At 45.5% G+C, this 20,638-nt stretch overlaps 3 protein-coding genes and 1 long non-coding RNA gene across 6 annotated transcripts in view; 2 read left to right on the forward strand and 2 right to left on the reverse strand.

The window, feature by feature from the left end:
* LOC129632320 (uncharacterized) overlaps window positions 1-7,436 on the reverse strand; it is a 13,584-nt gene extending 6,148 nt beyond the window's left edge. The window contains exon 1 of one of the 2 annotated variants that reach the window (XR_008704459.1): window positions 7,294-7,436. This is a non-coding gene — a long non-coding RNA (uncharacterized LOC129632320). The other variant, XR_008704458.1, reaches the window with a different exon arrangement.
* LOC129632315 (zinc finger protein 420-like) overlaps window positions 7,425-20,638 on the forward strand; it is a 24,498-nt gene continuing 11,284 nt past the window's right edge. The window contains 7 exon segments of the mRNA XM_055553831.1: window positions 7,425-7,552; window positions 8,025-8,280; window positions 8,378-8,481; window positions 9,831-9,957; window positions 10,254-10,349; window positions 12,619-13,387; window positions 13,556-13,672. Of these exon segments, the coding sequence (XP_055409806.1) occupies window positions 8,437-8,481; window positions 9,831-9,957; window positions 10,254-10,349; window positions 12,619-13,387; window positions 13,556-13,672 (1,154 nt within the window). The 5' untranslated portion in view covers window positions 7,425-7,552; window positions 8,025-8,280; window positions 8,378-8,436.
* Window positions 16,832-20,638, forward strand: part of LOC129632301 (zinc finger protein 471-like) — a 10,299-nt gene continuing 6,492 nt past the window's right edge. The window contains exons 1-2 of the mRNA XM_055553818.1: window positions 16,832-16,989; window positions 18,701-18,792. Coding sequence (XP_055409793.1) covers window positions 18,760-18,792 — 33 coding nt within the window. The 5' untranslated portion in view covers window positions 16,832-16,989; window positions 18,701-18,759. The remainder of the gene's footprint in view (window positions 16,990-18,700; window positions 18,793-20,638) is intronic.
* SMIM17 (small integral membrane protein 17) overlaps window positions 18,438-20,638 on the reverse strand; it is a 27,953-nt gene continuing 25,752 nt past the window's right edge. For both annotated transcript variants that reach the window (XM_055553799.1, XM_055553797.1), the window contains one exon: window positions 18,438-18,721. In XM_055553799.1, coding sequence (XP_055409774.1) covers window positions 18,680-18,721 — 42 coding nt within the window. In that variant the 3' untranslated portion in view covers window positions 18,438-18,679. The remainder of the gene's footprint in view (window positions 18,722-20,638) is intronic.

The following is a 20,638-nucleotide window of genomic DNA, read 5'->3' on the forward strand; positions in this document are numbered from 1 at the left end:
TGTTAATCCTGAGTGTTTTTTTTTCCCCAAACCTTTGACAAAGATTTTTTGGTGTAAGTTTTATTTTTAAAACACATTTTTAGTGGAAGGGTTGCTCCTAATAACCTGCTTTATCTTCTCCTGAAATCCTGTTTCCCACCCCCCCCCCAATTTCTTAAGGTCAGTATTAAGATTATATTTAAAGATTCAAATATGGGAAATGGGTGCTTATAAAACTGTTAGAAGGGTTACGGGAGCTGGCTCTAAGGCAGGTCTCCAGAAATGCCTCCTCTAATGTGGCAGCAGCAAGTCGCCAGAAGCGGTGTCTCCTCAGCCACGTTAAGGCAGAGACGCGCCTCCGAGTACACACCGCCTCGGCCGCGATCTGGGCTCAGAGACCAAGACGAGGAAACCACAGCCGTTGCTGCCAGAAATGCCTGGACACCGAATTCCAGAGAAAAGGCCGGCTCACCGTCACTACCCCCACCTTTTGATCGTAGCCCACCTACTATCCCCATCAGTATTTCAGATATGAATCGCTGATTGGCTGGATCCTTCCTGCTGAAGCAGGTACTCTGGGGGTTTTGGAGAACAGGAATTCCTGGATTCCTGTTTGGGAGCGTGCTTTCTTCATAAGCATTATTTTCAGTTTCAAACTATTTCTACTAAAGAAGCTCTAACTGACCTTGGACTAAAACAAGCATCTCTGCTTTTTCATTATCTTTCAGATCAGGTGTCCAAGTGGGAGAAAACAGGAAATTTTACAAAGATCCTGAGAATTCCCGTTTCCAAGATGACTGGGAATGTAAAGGCACATTTGAGATATATCACCGAAATCAGAAAGAAAGTTCCAATCAAGTCATAACCACCCATGAAGAAACACACACTTTTAGACAGCAAACATCCCGTAACCGGCTTCATAAAGTTCCACCTGGAAGTAGACCCTGCGTGTGTAATGAATGTAGAACAGGTCAGGGCAGAAGAAATCTCTTCTTAGTCATCAGAAAATTCATACTGGTGAGAAATCTTGTCAATGTCAGCAGTGTGGGAAGGCTTTCCATCACACTCCCAATACTCCTCATCAGAGAGCTCATAGTAGGGAAAGATCCTATGAATGTGAAGAATGTGGAAAGGCCTTTGGTTCTGTTTCACTCTTTACAAGACATCAGAGAATTCATACTGGTGAGAAACGCTATGAATCTGAGGATGTGGGAAAACCTCTGTTCAGCTCTCACAACTCAGTGTCCGTCATAGAACTCATTGGTGAAAAACACTATCAATGTACTGAATATGGAAAAGCTTTTAGTTACTTATCGTTGATTATTAAACATCACAGAATTCATACTGGAGAAAAGCCCCATGTCTGTAAGGAATGTGGAAAGGCCTTTAGCAGTACCACACAACTTAATGAACACCAAAGAATCCACAGTGGTGAGAAGTCATATAAATGTAATGAATATGGAAAGGCCTTTGGCCATCGTTCACATCTTCCTCAACATCAGAGGATCCAAACTGGTGAGAAACCCTAAAAATGTAACAAATGTGGGAAGGCCTTTAGGCAAGGCTCACAGCTTAAACTACGTCAGATAATTCACACCGGTGAGAAGCCACATCCATAGAATGCAAGGGATGTGGGAAAGCCATTAGTCAGTGCTCACAGCTTACTCAACACAAAATTCATTCCCAGTAAATGAAAGAAATGTGGGAAGGACTTCAGGCACTCATCTTCCCAACTTTAAAGAACTTATGCCATAGAAAATCCCTATAAATAAGAGAAGAAAAGACTTCTCCTGTCTCATTCTTAACCTTGTCAAATGTGGAAATGCTTTTTGGTTCAACTCATGTTAGATTTCTATCAGCAGATTCATCACCATCACATTCATCATTAAAGACCCTATTAATATGATGGTGTAGAAAAGCTTCTGGACACTACCTATCAATCATTAGCAACTGGAAAATTCACGCTGGCTAGCAACCAAAGATGGAGAAGGCAATGGCACCCCACTCCAGTACTCTTGCCTGGAAAATCCCATGGATGGAGGAGCCTGGTAGGCTGCAGTCCATGGGGTCTGCAGAAGCCCCTGGAGAAGAAAATGGACAGAGGAGCCTGGTAGTCCATTGGGTCGCAAAGAGTCGGACACAACTGAGCGGCTTCACTTTCACTTTCAGAGGGTTTCCAAGATTTCTCCACTTCTTTGGTTGGCTGCTGCTGCTGCTGCTAAGTCACTTCAGTCGTGTCCGACTCTGTGCGACCCCATAGACGGCAGCCTACAGGCTCCCCCGTCCCTGGGATTCTCCAGGCAAGAACACTGGAGTGGGTTGCCATTTCCTTCTCCAATGCATGAAAGTGAAAAGTGAAAGTGAAGTCGCTCAGTCCTGTCTGACCCTTAGCGACCCCATGGACTGCAGCCTACCAGGCTCCTCCATCCATGGGATTTTCCAGGCAAGAGTACTGGAGTGGGGTGCCATTGCCTTCTCCATCTTTGGTTGCTAGCCAGCGTGAATTTTCCAGCTGCTAATGATTGATAGGTAGTGTCCAGAAGCTTTTCTACACCATCATATTAATAGGGTCTTTAATGATGAATGTGATAGTGATGAATCTGCTGATAGAAATCTAACATGAGTTGAACCAAAAAGCATTTCCACATTTGACAAGGTTAAGAATGAGATAGGAGAAGTCTTTTCTTCTCTTATTTATAGGGATTTTCTATGGCATAAGTTCTTTAAGTTCTTTAAGTTCTTCTGGGTTGCCATTTCCTTCTCCAGGGGCTCTTCCCCACCCAGGGATTGAAACTGGGTCTCCCGCATTGTAGGCAGACGCTTTACTGTCTGAGCCACCAGGGAAGTCAGTCTAAGCTAATCCTAACTTAAATAAAAGAAAGCATAAGAGAAAATAATCCTGTGAATGTTAGGTGTGTGGGAAGTTCTTTAGTCATAAGTCTCTTTTAATCAGAAAATTCATATTTGAAGAACGTATTGTGCATTTAAAATCCCCATTCGTTATTTATTATGCATCAGAAAATGCACATTAAATAAAACACCAGGCATTTTAAACAACAGTTAAACATTTATCAAGTTGAGGAAGGTATGGAGAAGTTTCAAACAAATCATGCAGGGCTGTGGCTCAGATAAGAATATAATAAATTAGACATTCACAAAATAATATTTATGTTAATTACTACCTAGTATTTTCTCCTTCAGTGAAACAACAGAGCACAATGAAGCAAATGAGAGCAGTATAAAACAAAACCCGTGGAGTGTGGCCATAAACATACTCGAAAAGTTACTACTTTGAATGCATTTATAGACAAGAAACGGAGAAGGCAATGGCACCCCACTCCAGTACTCTTGCCTGGAAAATCCCATGGGCGGAAGAGCCTGGTGGGCTGCAGTCCATGGGGTCGCTAAGAGTCAGACACGACTGAGTGACTTCACTTTCACTTTTCACTTTCATGCATTGGAGGAGGAAATGGCAACCCACTCCAGTGTTCTTGCCTGGAGAATCCCAGGGACAGGGGAGCCTGGTGGGCTGCCGTCTATGGGGTCGCACAGAGTCGGACACGACTGAAGTGACTTAGCAGCAGCATAGACAAGAAAACTATAAGTGAACCGGAGGCCTATGGAGAAGCTAGAAAATGAACATAACAATACACAGAAGAAACAGTTCACTGAAATTTAAACAGAGGTTTTATTAACCTTGAAGCTTTTTCTTTCAAAGAGAATATAAGCACTTAAAAATTCTGTAAAAGCATTCTACAGTACTAAAAGTGAGGATGTATTAACACACATAAAACGCATTCAAAATAAGGTTCAACACTTCACATTCTTGATAAAAATTTCAAATTTTAGATGAACTTCACTCCCTAAAAATGAAAAACTAAAGTTTCCAGAGTTGACCAAATGCTATCAGAGGACAGATTTTACAGGGTATTCGCGTAAGTTTTTTTATTTTGTTTTACCACACCTCTGGGATCTTAGTTCCCTGACGAGTGATTAAACCAAGGCCCTCAGCAGTGACAGCTCAGAGTCCTAACCACTGAAGTTCCTATGAAAGCCAGGCATGTTTCTACATGCTAACTGTGAGTTTAAATTTGAAAAGCATATAGTATATGGCATATACTAGGTTGGGGCTTCCCTGGTGGCTCAGCGGTAAAGAATCTGTCCTACAATGCGGGAGATGGAAGAGACACGGGTTCCATCCCTGGGTCGGGAAGATCCACTGGAGAAGGACACGGCAACTCGTGTTCCTGTCTGGGAAATCTCAGAGACAAAGGAGCCTGGCAGGCTACAGTCCCTGGGGTCATAAGAGTCGGACACGACTTAGCGACGAAGCCGCCACCGCCACCACCACATACACTAGGCAGAAGGTGCCTTGCAACTAGCCTCCAATAAAATCCAGAGGCACCGAGTCTTAATGTTGTCTAGCAGAAAACATCTCACCATAGATTAGATAAACTGTACTATTTCAATGAATGACTTTTCATGATACTCTTTAAACCCCAGTATTTTTTCATAACTATTATCTCTTTTGCTACTGCTACTGCTAAGTCGCTTCAGTCCTGCCCGACTCTGTGCAACCCCATAGGTGGCAGCCTACTAGGCTCCCCCGTCCCTGGGATTCTCCAGGCAAGAATACTGGAGTGGGTTGCCATTTCCTTCTCCAATGCATGAAAGTGAAAAGTGAAAGGGAAGTCGCTCAGTTGTGTCCGACTCTTAGCGACCCCACGGACTACAGCCCACCAGGGTCCTCTGTCCATGGGATTCTCCAGGCAAGAGTACTGGAGTGGGGTGCCATTGCCTTCTCCGATTATCTCTTCTAAAGTATTACAAATACACATGTTTAAAAGTATTCATAGTTTTATTCAAAATAGCCCCCAAATCCAGAAATATCCCAAATGTTATCAAGAAGAACATGGATAAACTGATTGTACTATATTAACACAACAGAACACTAACCCTAACCCTAACTCAGTAGAAAATAAATTACTAATAGACATCATCAGTGAGTCTCAAAAAAAAAAACATGCTGAATGACTGAAGCTGGACACACAAAAATGTATGCACTGCTTGGTTTCATTTATATGAAGTCAGATGAAAGAAAAACTTACAAAGCAGGCAAAACAAGTCTACTGTCACAAAAACAAAGTGGTTTCCTCTGAGAGTGAGGGTAGGAAATCAGGCATGAAGGGAGTTTCAGGAGAGACAGGAATCTATCTTGATTTTAGTGGTGCTTATTGGACTGATGCTGAAGCTGAAACTCTAGTACTTTGGCCACCTCATGCGAAGAGTTGACTCATTGGAAAAGACTCTGATGGTGGGAGGGATTGGGGGCAGGAGGAGAAGGGGACAACAGAGGATGAGATGGCTGGATGGCATCACCGACTCAATGGATGTGAATTTGAGTGAACTCTGGGAGTTGGTGATGGACAGGGAGGCCTGGCGTGCTGCAATTCATGGGGTCGCATAGAGTCAGACACACCTGAGCGACCGAACTGAACTGACTGGGCTGTAATCAACAGCAAAACTGCATAGTTAATATTATCTGTATTTTATTATTTGTAAGTTGTATTTCAATTACAATGATAACATACAAGAATATCAAGAGAGTAAGAGTAGCACAGAATGAATGGAATAAAGTGCTGTGGTCAAAAGAGCCTTAGGCATAAATATTTCATGTGGTTAAAATAAAACAGAAAAGAAACAATAAAATAGTTAAAAAATTTTTTGTGTATGTGTGTATGAATGCATGTATATATATATCTGTATAAGACTTGAAATATTTTATACTTTTCTTTTTATATACACTTTAGCAACTTCATGAATGAGTCATCTTAATAGCACATGTAGAGAAAATACTGCTTCTTTCTCTAAAAAAAAGAAAACAGGAGTTTTCTCTTTGAGAAGAAAAGTCTGTTATGCAAAATAAAAATGACTTGCTATCAATATTCAGAGGTGAAAGAATCAAATCTGTTTGCACCACATAGAAATTCGGACCCATGAAACCACCTTGCATACGGCTCTCCTCCAGGAAAGAGCCTGCTCACCAATCTTCTTCGGAGATTAGTGTTTTGCTCCTCATTTAAAGAAAACTGATGAGGTATTTCCACAGATGAAGCCTGTCTCCTGCTTAAGCTATTAAAACTCAAAACTGCATCCCACGATCCTACACTTTATCTTTTGCTAGTGCCCTAGTAAATGTCCTTATCCTTATAAGCTTTCGCTTGTCTTTGGCTCGCTCTGAATTCTTTGCTGCAGGAAGCCAAGGACCCTCACTTGGCACTCAAGCCTAAGAATTCCTGACGGTCCAAGAATGGGACACTTCCCTCTCCCATAACACCATGAATGCAGAGCTGAAGAGAAAGTATACTCAAAGAGAACATAATAATGCCACCCATATTCGACTATGTGCCAGAAGAAACGCCGGGAAAGATCTCACTGTCAAAACACAACTTTATGGGAATTTCCTGGCGGTCCAGTGGTTGGGACTCCTGGCTTTCACTATGGAAGGCACGGGTTCAATCCCTCATTGGAGAACTAATATCCCATCCCCAAAGCAGCAGTGCCGGGTGGGCAAAATGAATAAATACAACTTTGTTTAGTGAGCAGTGCATGTAACGGGGCTTTTTCCAATGCCTCAATTGCCTATTCAGGGATGGAATTAGTTACAGCTGACTCACTGAACAAGATCCTGATGGTGGGAAAGATTGGAGGAGGAGGAGAAGGGGGCAACAGAGGATGAAATGGTCGGATGGCATCGCCGACTCAATGGACATAAATCTGAGCAAAGTCCGGGAGACTGTTTAGGACAGGGGCGCCTGGAGTGCTGCAGTCCACGGGGTCGCAAAGAGTCGGACAAGACTTAGCGAAGGAACAACAAAAATAAAAGTAATATAACTTTAATAATACAAGCCCGTACACATGTGTGTATACACACACACACACACACACACACACACACACACGAGTTTCTTTCATAAACACCAATATATTGATAACGCCCGCACTACACTGAACTCGCCCATTCGGGCGGCAGCCCAAGCCAAAGACCCAGACGCCCGGCCCGCACAGCGCCGAGTGCCCGGGCCACCCTCCCCCGAGCGGCTGCGAACGGCGGCCACCGCCGCCCCTGCCAACATGGAACCCTAACCTGAGAACGCACCAGTAGCCCGAGCGGCAAGAGGAAAACGTCCCGAGCGCGAACCAGGTCCCCCAGATGCCTGCCCGATCGGAAGTGCCCGCCCCAAAACAACGCCCGCGCGCTGCGGGGGCTCCCGGGAGTTCGCGCAGCCCCAGTGTGCGCGTGCGCGGTCTCACCAACGTGGTCCGGGAGACGAGAATGCAGTGGGATCCTGGCCCGCTACGGGCTAGGATTGTGGTAGCGACGGCCGCGTGCAGGCCTGGGAGTGTCTGGGTGTGTCAACGAGCTGGACTGCTTTTATCCGGCAGGGGGTGCCCTCCGCTTCACAAGGCTTGGCTCAGGGATGGGACGGGGAGGCGCTTTGGAAGCGGAGCGCGCGTGCGTACTGACGTCCATGGAGGCGGGGCCGGGTACCCGAGAGTAACGGACACGCTGGTGCGCGGTCGCCCGTGGGGTCGTGGGGTCGTGCCAAGGGGGCCGGAGGGGGAAGGCTGCGCAGGCGCGCAGAGTCGCGGCCGATCTCTGGAGGGGCGGAAGCGCTGCGGGAGAGTCGGTGGGGCGTCCTTGGAGGCGGGCTGGGAGGGGCTTTGCGGGAGGGTGCGGCGGGAGTGGTCGCTGGGGCTGAGTGTGCCTGGGTGTCCGCGTTGGTTTGTCCGGCGTCCTGTCCGCCTGCACGGCTGTTCTCCGTGTGGTTATGGGATTTGGCTCACGGTTTCTGCGGGCGTTTGTTGAGGACTCTTCTGAGCTTTACAAAGGCTGTGTGGCTATTCGTTTAAATTTGTATACCAACTAAACAACAATAAGGGGGAAAACCTGAAGAAAACGAATATCTAACACTAACACTGAGTCAGTCTTGTACACTTGAAATTAACACAATGATGTAAGTCACGAATACTTTCATGTTAAGACATCAAGATACTGGGAACCCATCTACTGGCCTTTTTCTGATTGGACCCGTTTTCCCACTCGTGCGCTTTCGGGGAGAGACATTGAGACGGGAACGGCTGCCTCAGCCACGACGGAGTGTGAAGGAAACACATGTAAAGCCCTCGGCACAGTAACTGCGGTTAGTCACTTGCATCAGTGACCGTTTTGAGGAACAGATGTGGAGACATCGCACTAGAATCTCTCACAACTTGCAGAACCAGTAAACCTCAAAAAAGGTGTTGTGAGTGGGCACCACTCTGTTTTGATGGTTTACGGGGGCGGGGGGTAGAGGGGAGAGAATGACACAAATTTGATGCTTTTTTTTTTTGATAGTTCCTTCCATCTCCTCAGCTCCACATTCACAGGACTCTGTTCTTCAAGAGAGAGTCCCCATGAAGGGGAGCACGGCCACTGGACCTCTGGAAGGCATATCACAGGTAAGTTATGCTTTGTTTTTTCTTACAAGGAGACCCTAAAGAATAAAGATTAACCCTAACCCTAGAGAATAAAGTCATCTAGTAAAACAGAAATCCTCATAAATACTGCTGTTATCAAGTGCCCTGAGCTTTAATCCCACATCCAAGGACAAATTTTAAAAGAAGTGAGATTTTCTTTTCCTTACTAGTTGGAGAACAGTTTCCATTTCACACGGACACATATTTAAACAAATATGTTTTCCAGGATTCTAGTAAATTATGAAATGTACGTCAGTTCAAATGTACTTATCAAAAGAGAAATCTATAATCCATTTTTAACTTAAATATACAGTTTTCACATTTCATTGTACTTACATGTAAATTTCACCATTAAATACTGAGCATAAGTATACGCTGACCTTATATTCAGATTTTTTTTAAATGTTAAGATAAATGGACAAATGGAAAAAAATGGACAAATGACTTTAAGGATGTGATGTATTAGACATTATGCTGCTGCTGCTGCTAAGTCACTTCAGTCGTGTCCGACTCTGTGCGGCCCCACAGACCGCAGCCCACCAGGCTCTCCCGTCCCTGGGATTCTCCAGGCAAGAACACTGGAGTGGGTTGCCATTTCCTTCTCCAATTAGACATTATAGAATCTATTAAATAATTAGAGAATCTAGAAGGTGGTAAAGTTCCGTCTACATATATTTACACATTTAGTAAACTCTATAGGGACAGGAAGACATATGTAAAGCTTTGGGCTACAGTTGGAGGAAAAACCCATTCAGGACTGAACTGAGGTCCTGGGTTGCTGACAGTCTTCCCTTGTCTTCAGACTTTAGACAAACTCAGGAGTGTTTGTCAGTCCACAAACACCACCAATTTGTATAAAATCCCTATTTGGCAGGAGAAACAGTAGATTAAAGAATTGTTTCCCACCAGTAAGGATGTGGGGGCCAGTCTGACATGAGCACTGCTGGCTAGAGACTGGAGATGCTGTTGGATGTTGCAGCTGGAGACCAGGATCTGTTGACTAGAACCACAGGCTACAAACTCAGGGTAGAGGCACAGTGGTTCATGCTTTCCTCAAAAATCCTTGTTTTCCAAATAAGTTCCTGGAATGCTTTCCTCAAACAGGGTCCACGACCAGTTTTAACATTTTGGTTGATAATACAGGATAATTTTTCTTACCCAAGGAGTTGTTTTTCACTATCTGTAATATGTATCTGTATTTGGCAAAAACAAAACAACAAGCCCTGGACCCTCCAGCACACACCACAGTGCCTGTGCACCGCCTGCTATTGTTCAGCCAGGACTGCCCTCCCCCTCGGGCCTTGTGGGTAAGAAAGTGTCTGCCTTTTCAGCAGTCACTGACATTCCGAGATGTGGCCATCGACTTCTCCCAAGAAGAGTGGGGACTCCTGGACCCCGCTCAGAGAGAACTGTACACAGCTGTGATGTTGGAGACTTACCAGAACCTGGTCTGTCTGGGTAAGTGCACCCAGCCCTTAGTTCACATCTGCCTGCAGCTATATCTTCCTGCTCCTATTGGAAATCTCTGGGGACCTACAGTGGCCTTTACTTTTTGTTCCGTGTCCCGTAAAGAGCATAGTTAGAAATGGACAAGTTCCTCTTTACTGTCCTTCCAAAAACCTTCAAATTTCATCTGGCCATTCTTTTTTTTTTCTGGCCATTCTTATAAGGGCTTTGATCCTGATTCTGTGGTAGGAGATGAATTCTTGGGTAATAACGGCATGACCAACTGCCATTTCTTTCTCTTTCCAAAGGCATATCTGTTGCAGAGCCCAACATAGCCTCCCTACTGGAGCGAGGCCCACAGCCCTGGCTGATGAGAGAGGAGGATGCAGGAGCTCCAGGAGCAGGTGAGTCTGGGACCAAGCTGAGGGAAAGATGTATGTGCAAAAGGCCAGCTGCCTTCTGAGATGACCACAGTTTTAAGGTGTTTGGGCATCTTCCTTCAGAGGGCCTCTGGTCTGAGGTCCCCAGTGGATCCACCTCTCATCCTCATTCACTATACTCACCCACCTTTTTAAATAATTGACTCCAAATGTAAGTTTGTGATCAGCTCTCCACCTTTACTCTCTGGATTGTTTTTCACCACTTTATCCTTCATTCATTTCATAAGACTGTTTCCTCAGAAAGATATCTCAAAACTTGTGTTTTCTTTATGTATCCAAAAAATTCTCACTCTCACCTCTGATAAATTGAATAAATATATCCATCCAAGAACTGTTCCATTAACAAACATATTCAATCTCTAGTTCTGGCCAAGAAAGGGCATTTTGTAAGAGACTAGAACCCATCAAGGAATTTACTATTTAACAAGGGGAAGTAAGAGATGTTCTTAGAACAGGCACATGAAAAGCTGCTCAACATTGCTAATTATTAGAGAAATATAAGTCAAAACTACAATGACATATTATTTCACACTGGTTAGAATGACCATCATCAAAAAGTCTACAAAACAAATGCTGGAGAGAGTGTGGAGAAAAGGGAACCCTCCTACACTGTTGGTGGGAATGTAAACTGATACAGCCACTATGGAGAACAGTATAGAAATTCCTTAAAAAACTAAAAATAAAGTTCCTGTATCATCCAGTGATCCTATTCTTGGGCATATAGCTGGAGATTTCTAATTTGAATCACTGCAGCACTATTTACAATACTGAAGACGTAGAAACAACCTTAATGTCCATGGACAGATGAATGGATAAAGATGTGGTACACATACACAGTAGAATATTACTCATGCATAAAAAGAATGGAACAATGCCATTTGCAGCAACATGGATGGTTGAGAGTATCATACTAAGATGATGATCATACTAAGTGAAGTAAATCAGACAAAGAAAGACAGGTATTGTATGATATCACTTATATGTGAAATCTAAAAAAAAAATGATACAAAGAACTTATTTACAAAACAGAAATGGACTAGCAGAAATAAACAAACATATGGTTACCCAAGGGGAAGGTGGAGGCAGGGATAAATGAGTATGGAAATCACAGACACAAACGACTATGTATAAAATAGATAAGCAACAAGGGTTTACTGCATAGCACAGGGAACTATATGTATTCAATATCTTATAATAACCTATCATGGATATAAAACGAAATTTAAAAAATACAGATGTATACATATGTATGTATTATCCATCACTTTGCTGTACCCCTGAAACTAACACAATATTGTAAATCAACTATGCTCCAGTTTTAAAAAAGAGATGTTCTTAGATACCTTGGCAAAGTAGGAACCAAGATTGGATCATTTCAAACACAGTGGTTACTGCACACACACCAGAGTGGCCAGAGATAAACACATCTGTGGGGTTGGTGCAGGGGTCTGGCCTCTTGTGTGTGCGGCTCACCTGCAGCGTCTAGACCTTTTCAAGCCAAGTCCTGGGTGCACCTCTTGCTCTCATGGGAGACTGCCGCTGGGAATGCCCCAGCTGAGAACTGGTGGGGTGGACAGTACCCAGCTCTTGTGGGCGGTCTGGGCCATGTCAGCCCTTGATGTCTGTCTCAGTCTGTCTGAGCTGCTATAACAGAAACACCACAGACCAGGTGGCTTAAACAACACATCTTCATGTCTCACAGCTCTGGAGATGAAGGTGCCTGCAGATTCAGTGTCTGGCAGGGCCATTTCCTGGTTCACAGATGACCATCTTCTCACTGTGCCCTCATGTGGTGGAAGGGGTCCCTTTTAGAAGGGCACTAATTCCATTCATGAGAGATTAAATAATTTAATATTTAAATGGATATTTATTAATCAACTATACTTCAATTTTTTTAAGACTTAAAATGCATTTCAAATAAAAAATAAGGATAATGTGTGGTGCTAGCCATTGCACAACATTGGCGTGTATTTAATGCCACTGAATTGCACCCTTAAAGTTGGTTAAAATGGTAAATTTTATGTTTTGTGTATTTTTCCACAATAAAAAAATGTTTAATTAAAAATAAGAATAAACAGGTATTTGTTTCTAGCTTTTTCTGTTAGTAGAGTATGACAATAAATGTCCTTGTACATACATCCTTAAATACTAGAACCTTTTTCTAAGGATAGATTCTTAGCAGTGGGGATACGTACATTTATTTATATTAATGTGTTTATATGTTCGTTTTCAGAGAGTGAGTCAACACAGAAGAGCAAGGAATTGTCTTTAAGGAAGAGGATAAAAGGAGAAACATACCATCATGAACGAGTGATGAAAAAAACGAGCAGCACGGGTAGAGAATATGCAAAAGCCTCCAGCACCAGGGCATGCCTCGTCATCCATCAGAAGATGAAGGAAGAGAAATGCTACCAGTGCTTCGAGTGCGGGAAATCCTTCCGTCGTCGATCAACTCTCATCCAGCATCAGAGGATCCACACAGGAGAGAGACCCTATCAGTGCAGCAAGTGCAGCAAAGCCTTCAACCAGAAGGCCCACCTCGCCCAACACCAGCGCACCCACACAGGCGAGAAGCCCTACACCTGCGGGCAGTGCACACGGGCCTTCAGCCAGGTGACACACCTCACCCAGCACCAGATCATCCACACCGGAGAGAGGTTCCATGGCTGCAGCGAGTGTGGGAAGGCCTTTAGCCGCCCCTCCGCCCTTGCGGACCACCAGAGAATCCACAGCGGAGAAAAACCCTTCAAGTGCAAGGCCTGTGGCAGAGCCTTCACACAGAGCGCCCAGCTCCTCAGACACCAGAAGGTCCACTCTGAAGACAAGCCCTACAGATGCAGCAAGTGCACCAAGTCCTTCATCCGTGTCTCTTCCCTGACGGAGCACCAGCGGACTCACACCGGAGAGAAGCCCTATCAGTGTGAGGACTGCCCGAAGGCCTTCTGCCGCCTCGTGCAGCTCACTCAGCACCAGAGGACCCACACGGGTGAGAAGCCCTACACGTGTCAGGAATGCGGCCGGGCCTTCACCTGCAGGTCCCATTTCATTGTCCACAGGCGGAGTCACACGGGAGAGAGGCCCTATGAATGTCAGGTGTGCCGGAAAACCTTCAACAGTCACTCCTCCCTGGTGACGCATGACAGGACTCACAGTGGAGTGAAGCCCTTCAGGTGCGATGCGTGTGGGAAGGCCTTTAGCACCTCCTCCTCGCTCTGTCAACATAAGAGGATTCATACTGGGGAAAAGCCCTACAGTTGCCACGAATGCGGCAAGTCCTTCAGGTGCCGGTCACACCTTAGTCGACATCAGCAAACGCATACGGGAGACTTGAAAACGCATACCAGACTTGAAAATGTTACTATTCCAGTTACCTAACCATCAGTCAAGATCTTGAAAACAAGCAGCCTCAGTTGACTCTGACTCTTGGAAAAGCAGCTTATTCTCAAGGTCTCAGGAGCTAACTGAAAAATAGATAATGACCCAGGACCTATTGTATAGCACAGGGAGCTACACTCAGTGTTTTGTAATAAGCTACAAAGGAAATACAGCTGCGGCTTTTCCAGTAGTTGTGTATGGATGTGAGACTTGGACCATAAAGAAGGCTGCCCGTGGAATTGTGTCCTCGGTCTATAGTCTTCCCCAGGCAAGAATACTGGATTGGGTAGCTATTCCCTTCTCCAGGGGATCTTCCCAACCCAGGGATCAAACCTGGGTTTCCTGCATTGCACACAGATTCTTTATTGTCTGAACCACCGGGGAAGCCTGAGCATTGACGAATTGATGCTTTCTAATTCTGGTGTTGGAGAAGACTCTTGAGTGTCCCTTGGACTGCAAAGAGATCAAACCAGTCAATCCTACAGGAAATCAACCTCAAATATTCACTGGAAGGACTGAAGCTGAAGCTCCAGTACTTTGGCCACCTGATGCAAAAAGCTGATACACTGGAAAAGACCCTGATACCTGGAAAGATTGAGGGCAGTAGGAGAAGGGGGCAGCAGAGGATGAGATGGTTGAATAGTATCACTGACTCAATGGACATGAATTTGAGCAAACTCCTGGAAATAGTGAAGGATAGAGGAGCCTGGTGTGCTGTAGTCCATGGAGTCTCAAAAAGTGGAACACAACTTAGTGACTGAACAACAACAGTGGGAAATGAATCTGAAAAAGATGGATATTTGTGTATGTATAACTGAATCACCTTGCTGTACACCTGAAACCAACACAATATTGTAAATCAACTATAATTAAAACAATTTTTTAAAGAGCTCTTTGGATGGAATAACTAAAGACAGGGAGGAAGCAAAGCAAGTTAAAAGCAGAACATGAAACCATTATCCTGCAATCTGGAGAACTCTAGCCTCCTACTCCTACCTGAATCCTACTCGGCTGCCATCACTAATGAACAGCAGCCCTGCACAAATGACTTTACTGGCCCTGAGCCTGTGTACCCTCACATTTAATGCCCTGAAACCAGGTTTACAATGCAGGTTCTTGGCTTTTGCTTCTGTCCTGATGGGAGAGACACATATGCCACCAAGTTCACATCTTTAGCAAGGGGCGGGGTGGGGATTGAATGTTGCAAAGTGTGAAAAAACAAACAGCCATGACTTAATACTTTACATCTGAAAAATGGTGCCCAGATCTGGTCACAGATTTAGCTTCGAATTACCCAACCAGTGGGCTTTCCTGAATTTCCTCCCACACTTCCTCCTACAGCTGCTGTATTTTAACGATCTCATCACTGCACCTGTCACCTTTGAACAAGAATCCAGAGGCTGACACAAAGGACCAGCACTAGGACAGACATAAGGGGTATCATATTAATAGATGTTAGGGGGTATTCGTAAACTGAGCACACAGGATTTTTTTTTCTTTTTTCTTTTCAGTGCATATATAAAAGCATTTATAAAATGCATGCACCAGTGTAGAGAAGAAAAATACATACCCATTGTTGTTTAGTCTTAAGTCATGTCCGATTCTTTTTCAACCCCATGGACTGTAGCCCGCCAGCTTCCTCCTTCTGTGGGACTTCCCAGGCAAGAATACTGGAGTGGGTTGCCATTTCCTCCTCCAGGGGATCTTCCTAACCCAGGGATCAAACCCACGTCTCAGGCAGGCAGATTCTTTACCACTGAGAATATAACAGTAGATTCCATGTAAGGAGTTACTCCTAAATGAGCCGACCTTGAAATTCAGGATGAAAAGCTGCATGAAGATTAAAGACTTCAGTGCCCTGACTTCATTTTTCAACAGTAAATATTCTCATTTTCTCTACTCTCTATTCCTCTTCCCTGTTTTCTATTTCTTCACAGCCTTTCTCACCATTCAATACACTATTTTACTCATTCTCTTGTGGTTTGTTTCCATTCACTTGAAAGTAAGATCTTAGAGGGTGGGGAGTTTTGTGGGTTTTTTCTCTGCTGTATCCCCCTGAATGGCTTTTCATTTGTTGTTCAGTCGCTTAGTCATGTCCAACTCTTGACCCAATGGACTGCACCACACCAGGCTTCCCTGTCCTTCACCATCTCCAGGAGCTTGCTCAAACTCATATCCATTGAGTCAGTGATGACATCCAACCATCTCGTCCTCTGTCATCCCCTCTCCTGCTGTCAATCTTTCCCAGCATCAGGGCCCTTTCTAATGAGTTGGCTCTTTGCATCAAGTGGCCACAATATTGGAGCTTCAGCATCAGTCCTTGTAATGAATATTGAGAATTGATTTCCTTTAGGTTTTTCCTCTCGGAGAAGGCAATGGCAACCCACTCCAGTGTTCTTGCCTGGAGAATCCCAGGGACGGCGGAGCCTGATGGGCTGCCGCCTATGGGGTCGCACAGAGTCCGACACGACTGAAGCGATTTAGCAGCAGCAGCAGCAGCAGCTTTTCCTTATTTGCTTCAATTTCCAAGTCAGCTACTAATTTTACTATTTTCTTAGTATCTCATACCACGGGCCATTTCCACTGTGATCAGGAGCAGAATGGGGTTCAACACCAGTGCAGGTTCCAAAGAAAATACTTTCTGAAGAGTGATAATAACGACATTCCCATTCTGCAAGTGAGAAATCTACTAATTTGGTGTAATAACAAGTCATCCCGTACTGATCTTACGGTCCCAAAACTTAACACAGAAAGAAAATCACGCTCCCACGGGCAGGCTCAGAGGACTGCACTCGAGCGACACCGCGGTCATACAGACACAGACAGCGGGACATCACAGGTGCACACCAGAGCTCACAGAGGACTGTCGGTTCCCGTAACTACGGACGCTTCTGGTTTCCAGGAGAGGGGAGGGGGGAGGTCTCATACTCCGCGCCTGCGTACACTCGCGCCCAGCCGCGCCACGCCCCTGAACCCTCGGGCCCCGCCTCTCCGGCGTAGTCACGCCTCTGATATCCTGGGCCCCGCCCCTCAGGCGTAATCGCGTACGTGCACAGGCACTCCCGCTCTGACGCTAAGGTTCCACCTCTCCGTCTCAACAGCCTAAGAACACGCCCCCTCGGCTAAGCCACGCCCTGTCTCCGCCCCTCGCGCCTGACCGCTCGCCCACCTGGGGAGGTTCGACCCCTGTGCGCTGGTCTCCGGGGCGTCGGCTGCCGAAGTCCTTCGGGTGAGGGCGGCTGGCTTCCGTGGGAGGCTCGTGGGTTGGTCAGGGTGGTCTAGTGTCTGAGCCCAAGAGCCAGGCAGGGCCGCCGAGGCGGGCGGCTCTGAGCCCGCCCGTGGAGCCCCGGCCTGGGCGCCGCTGCTCGGTCGCTGCCGGGCGGACTACATTTCCCAGAGGCCCGCGCGGGTGCGCCGAGGCTGCGGCTCGGACCGGGATCGGTGTCTGGGGCGGCTGGATCGGGGTGTGTGAGTGCGAGAGGCAGGACTGGGCTGTGAACGTCCAGAGCGTGCGGCCGGGGCGTGCTGGTGTGAGTGTTCGAAACGGGTGTGTGAAAGGTTAGCCAGCGCGGGGGCCCCGGGAGAGGCTGAGAGATCGTGCAGAGAGGGGCTGATGTGTGTGTGTGAGAGACCGCCAGCATATTGGTGTGTCCGGCGTGTGAGATTGTGTGACAGTGCCTGTTTGTCCTCGTGTGAGGGAGACCAGTGTGTATTGTGTGTGCGTGTGTTAGAGGTAGCAATTGCAGTGTTTGTGTATCTATGTGCGCGAGAAATCCACGTGTCTCAGAAGCAGAGACCTTTGAGACTGTGTGTGTGTGAGAGAGAGGGAGGAAAACTAATGTGTTGAGACCAAAGTGAGTAGGAGAGAGACTGAACCATGGTTCGCCACTCCGAGGTGTGCAAATACAGCCTCTGCGAGGTCGTGGAGTGTGCGTGTGTGAGCGAGGCAGAGATGAGGGGCCGTGGGTGTGTGAGAGACTGAGATTGGGGTTGTGTGTGTGACGTTTGTGATCACCACGTGCTTGTACATGAGCTCTCTGCGGCGGTGGTGCGGCTGCAGTGATGTGCCTTCCACTGGATGCTTGTGACTGTGTCCTTCCTGTGATCAGGGGGTGTGTGAGACCTTGTATCAGTGTCTGTGTATCACCCGGTGTGGTTGTAACAGCGCCTGTGTGACTGGGGTGTTTTGGGGGAGACTGCTTGGAAGGTTGATAACTCTGGCCGCCTTGTGCATGTTGATTTATGGAATTGTGTATTGCCAGGATAAGAATCCTGGGGTAGAATTCCCTGCTCCCAGTCCCAAGAGTTCCACTGAGAAGCAAGAGGTGGGGCACCTGGATCTCCTGATTGGAGCAGGGGACACCCTCAGTTCTGGGTGACAGAAAGGAGGGGAAACCAAGGGGTTGAGGAGAGAGATGAGAGGGAAGGTGGTAGAATTGGGTGCTAAAGGATCCACAGTCATGGAGGAAAGCAAAGGTTTGGCAGGAGGAGGAGGATAACCCTGTCGTCTCATGGCATTCAGGAGTCAGATTTTCAAACTGTAGACTGTATCAAAGCATGAAGCGGAGATGTGGGAAGGAAAGAGTCCACCTTTATCTATAAAATAGAGAAAGCAACAATTTCATGGGATTATTTTTTAAAATAAAGTGAGAGAACATAATGTATGCAGAGTATCTAGCACATCTCATTGGTTTTATTCATAATAAGACCAAAGAATGGGAATGCAACTTTTAGAAAAGATCAAATTTAGGAACTCGAGCTTAAGAGAAAGAGTTATAAATTAGACCCCTCAATCACCATTGGTTGCCTGTAATCTCTTGGTTATGTGGACAGTGAAACCAAAGAAGGCTGGGAGGAGGAAGGGGAAGACAGAATTTTTACGCTGGTGATCCTGGGAGTGCGGAGAGGTTCTCATCTTTTCACTCTTTTTCTTCTTCCAGCCTTACCCTCCCAGGACACTGCTGTTCTCCAAGAGAAAAGCCAGGAAAAGAAGGTGAAAATGACAGTGGAACTAGTGAAAGCCATACCCCAGGTTAGTTATTCCATATCTCTTCCTCGAAAGGCAGTCTTTCTGTTTAGGACTTGGTAAAGCTGTTTTCTTTATGAAAATCCCTTGATTAACAGTCTTTGGAAAAGACTCTGAGGCTGGGAAAGATTGAAGGCAAAAGGAGAAGGGGGCAGCATCATCTACTCAATGGACATGAGTTGGAGCAAAACTCCAGGAGACAGTGAAGACAGGGAAGCCTGGTGTGCTGCAGTCCATGGAGTGGCAAAGAGCTGGACATGACAGCGACTGAACAAGAACAACAACAGTCTTATCTAAGGGCCTGGTTCCCACCTCTCCCAGAGAGCATGCCCCTTATTTTTTACAAATAAACTTCCTTTTTATAATAGAAAATTTGCAGATAGCAGGGACTATGCATATGAATCACACTCCGCTTCCCCAGTTTCTAATATCTTACATTAGTTTGGTGTGTGCTATGCTTAGTCTCTCAGTTGTGTCCGACTCTTTTTGACCCCATGGACTGTAGCCCACCAGGCTTCTCTGTCCATGGGGATTCTCCAGGCAAGGATACTGGAGTGGGTTGCCAAGCCCTCCTCCAGGGTATCTTCCCATCCCAGGGATCAAACCCAGGTCTCCCACATTGCAGGTAGATTCTTTATCAGCTGAGCCACCAGGGAAGCCCAAGAATACTGGAGTGGGTAGCCTATCCCTTCTCCAGGGGAACTTCCTGACCCAGGAATTGAACCAGGATCTCCTGCATTGCAGGCGGATTCTTTACCAGCAGAGCTACCAAGCAAGCCCTTAATGAGCCAACATTGATAGATTATTACTAAGTCCGTGCTTTGTTCACATTTCCTTGGTTTTTACTTAATGTCCATTTTCTGTACCAGGGTCCTATCCAGGGTACCACATTGCATTTAGTAGTTCTGTCTCCTTGAACGTGACAGTTTCGCATACTTTCCTTCTTTTTAAAAACCTTGTCAGTTTTGAGAGGGTCTCATGGCAACCCACTCCAGTGTTCTTGCCTGGAGAATCCCAGGGACCAGGGAGCCTGGTGGGCTGCCATCTCTGGGGTCGCACAGAGTCGGACACGACTGAAGCAACTTAGCAGCAGCAGCAGCAGCAGGTTATTTTATGAACATCTCTGAAATCTGATGTTTTTTCCTCTGATTAGACTGGCCTAATGTATTTTTAGAAGGAAGATCACAGAGTTCCATTTTCATCATGTATCATACATCAAGGGTTCATACTGTCAACGTGACTTATTACTATACTTTGAGTGCCTAGTTGGGGTAGTATTACCAGGTTTCTGCACTGTAAGTTACTCCTTTCTGTTCCACTTTTCCATGCTGTACTCCCCTCTCCATTGGCAACTACCAGTTCTAGCTCTATCTATCCAAAGTCAGTTTCTGTTTTGTTTTTTTAGATTCTGTAGTTAAGTGAGATCATACTGTGTTTGCCTGTCTTTGTATGACTTATTTCACTTAGATAATGCCCTCTAGTTCCATCCATGTAGTGGTAAATGACAACACTGAGCATTACAAAGATTTTTAGTATTTTCATTGAAAATAAATGTGAAGATGAAAATGCCCATAACACTTTAAAAATTTTCTCACAACTCTCACAGATATAGAAATCAAAGTAGTGGTTACTAGGGGGAAGGAGGAGACAAGATAGGGGTAGGGAATTAGAGCTATAAACTATTATGTATAAAATAAGCTACAAGGATATATTGTAGAACACAGGTAAATATGGCCAATATTTTATAATAACTATAAATGGAGTATAGCCTTTAAAAATTGTGAACACTATATTGTATACCTGAAACTTATATAATATTGTTTGTCAACTATATCTCAATTCAAAAAAAAAA

This window comes from Bubalus kerabau, chromosome 17, assembly GCF_029407905.1.
Source record: "Bubalus kerabau isolate K-KA32 ecotype Philippines breed swamp buffalo chromosome 17, PCC_UOA_SB_1v2, whole genome shotgun sequence".
NCBI classification, from domain to species: domain Eukaryota; kingdom Metazoa; phylum Chordata; class Mammalia; order Artiodactyla; family Bovidae; genus Bubalus; species Bubalus kerabau.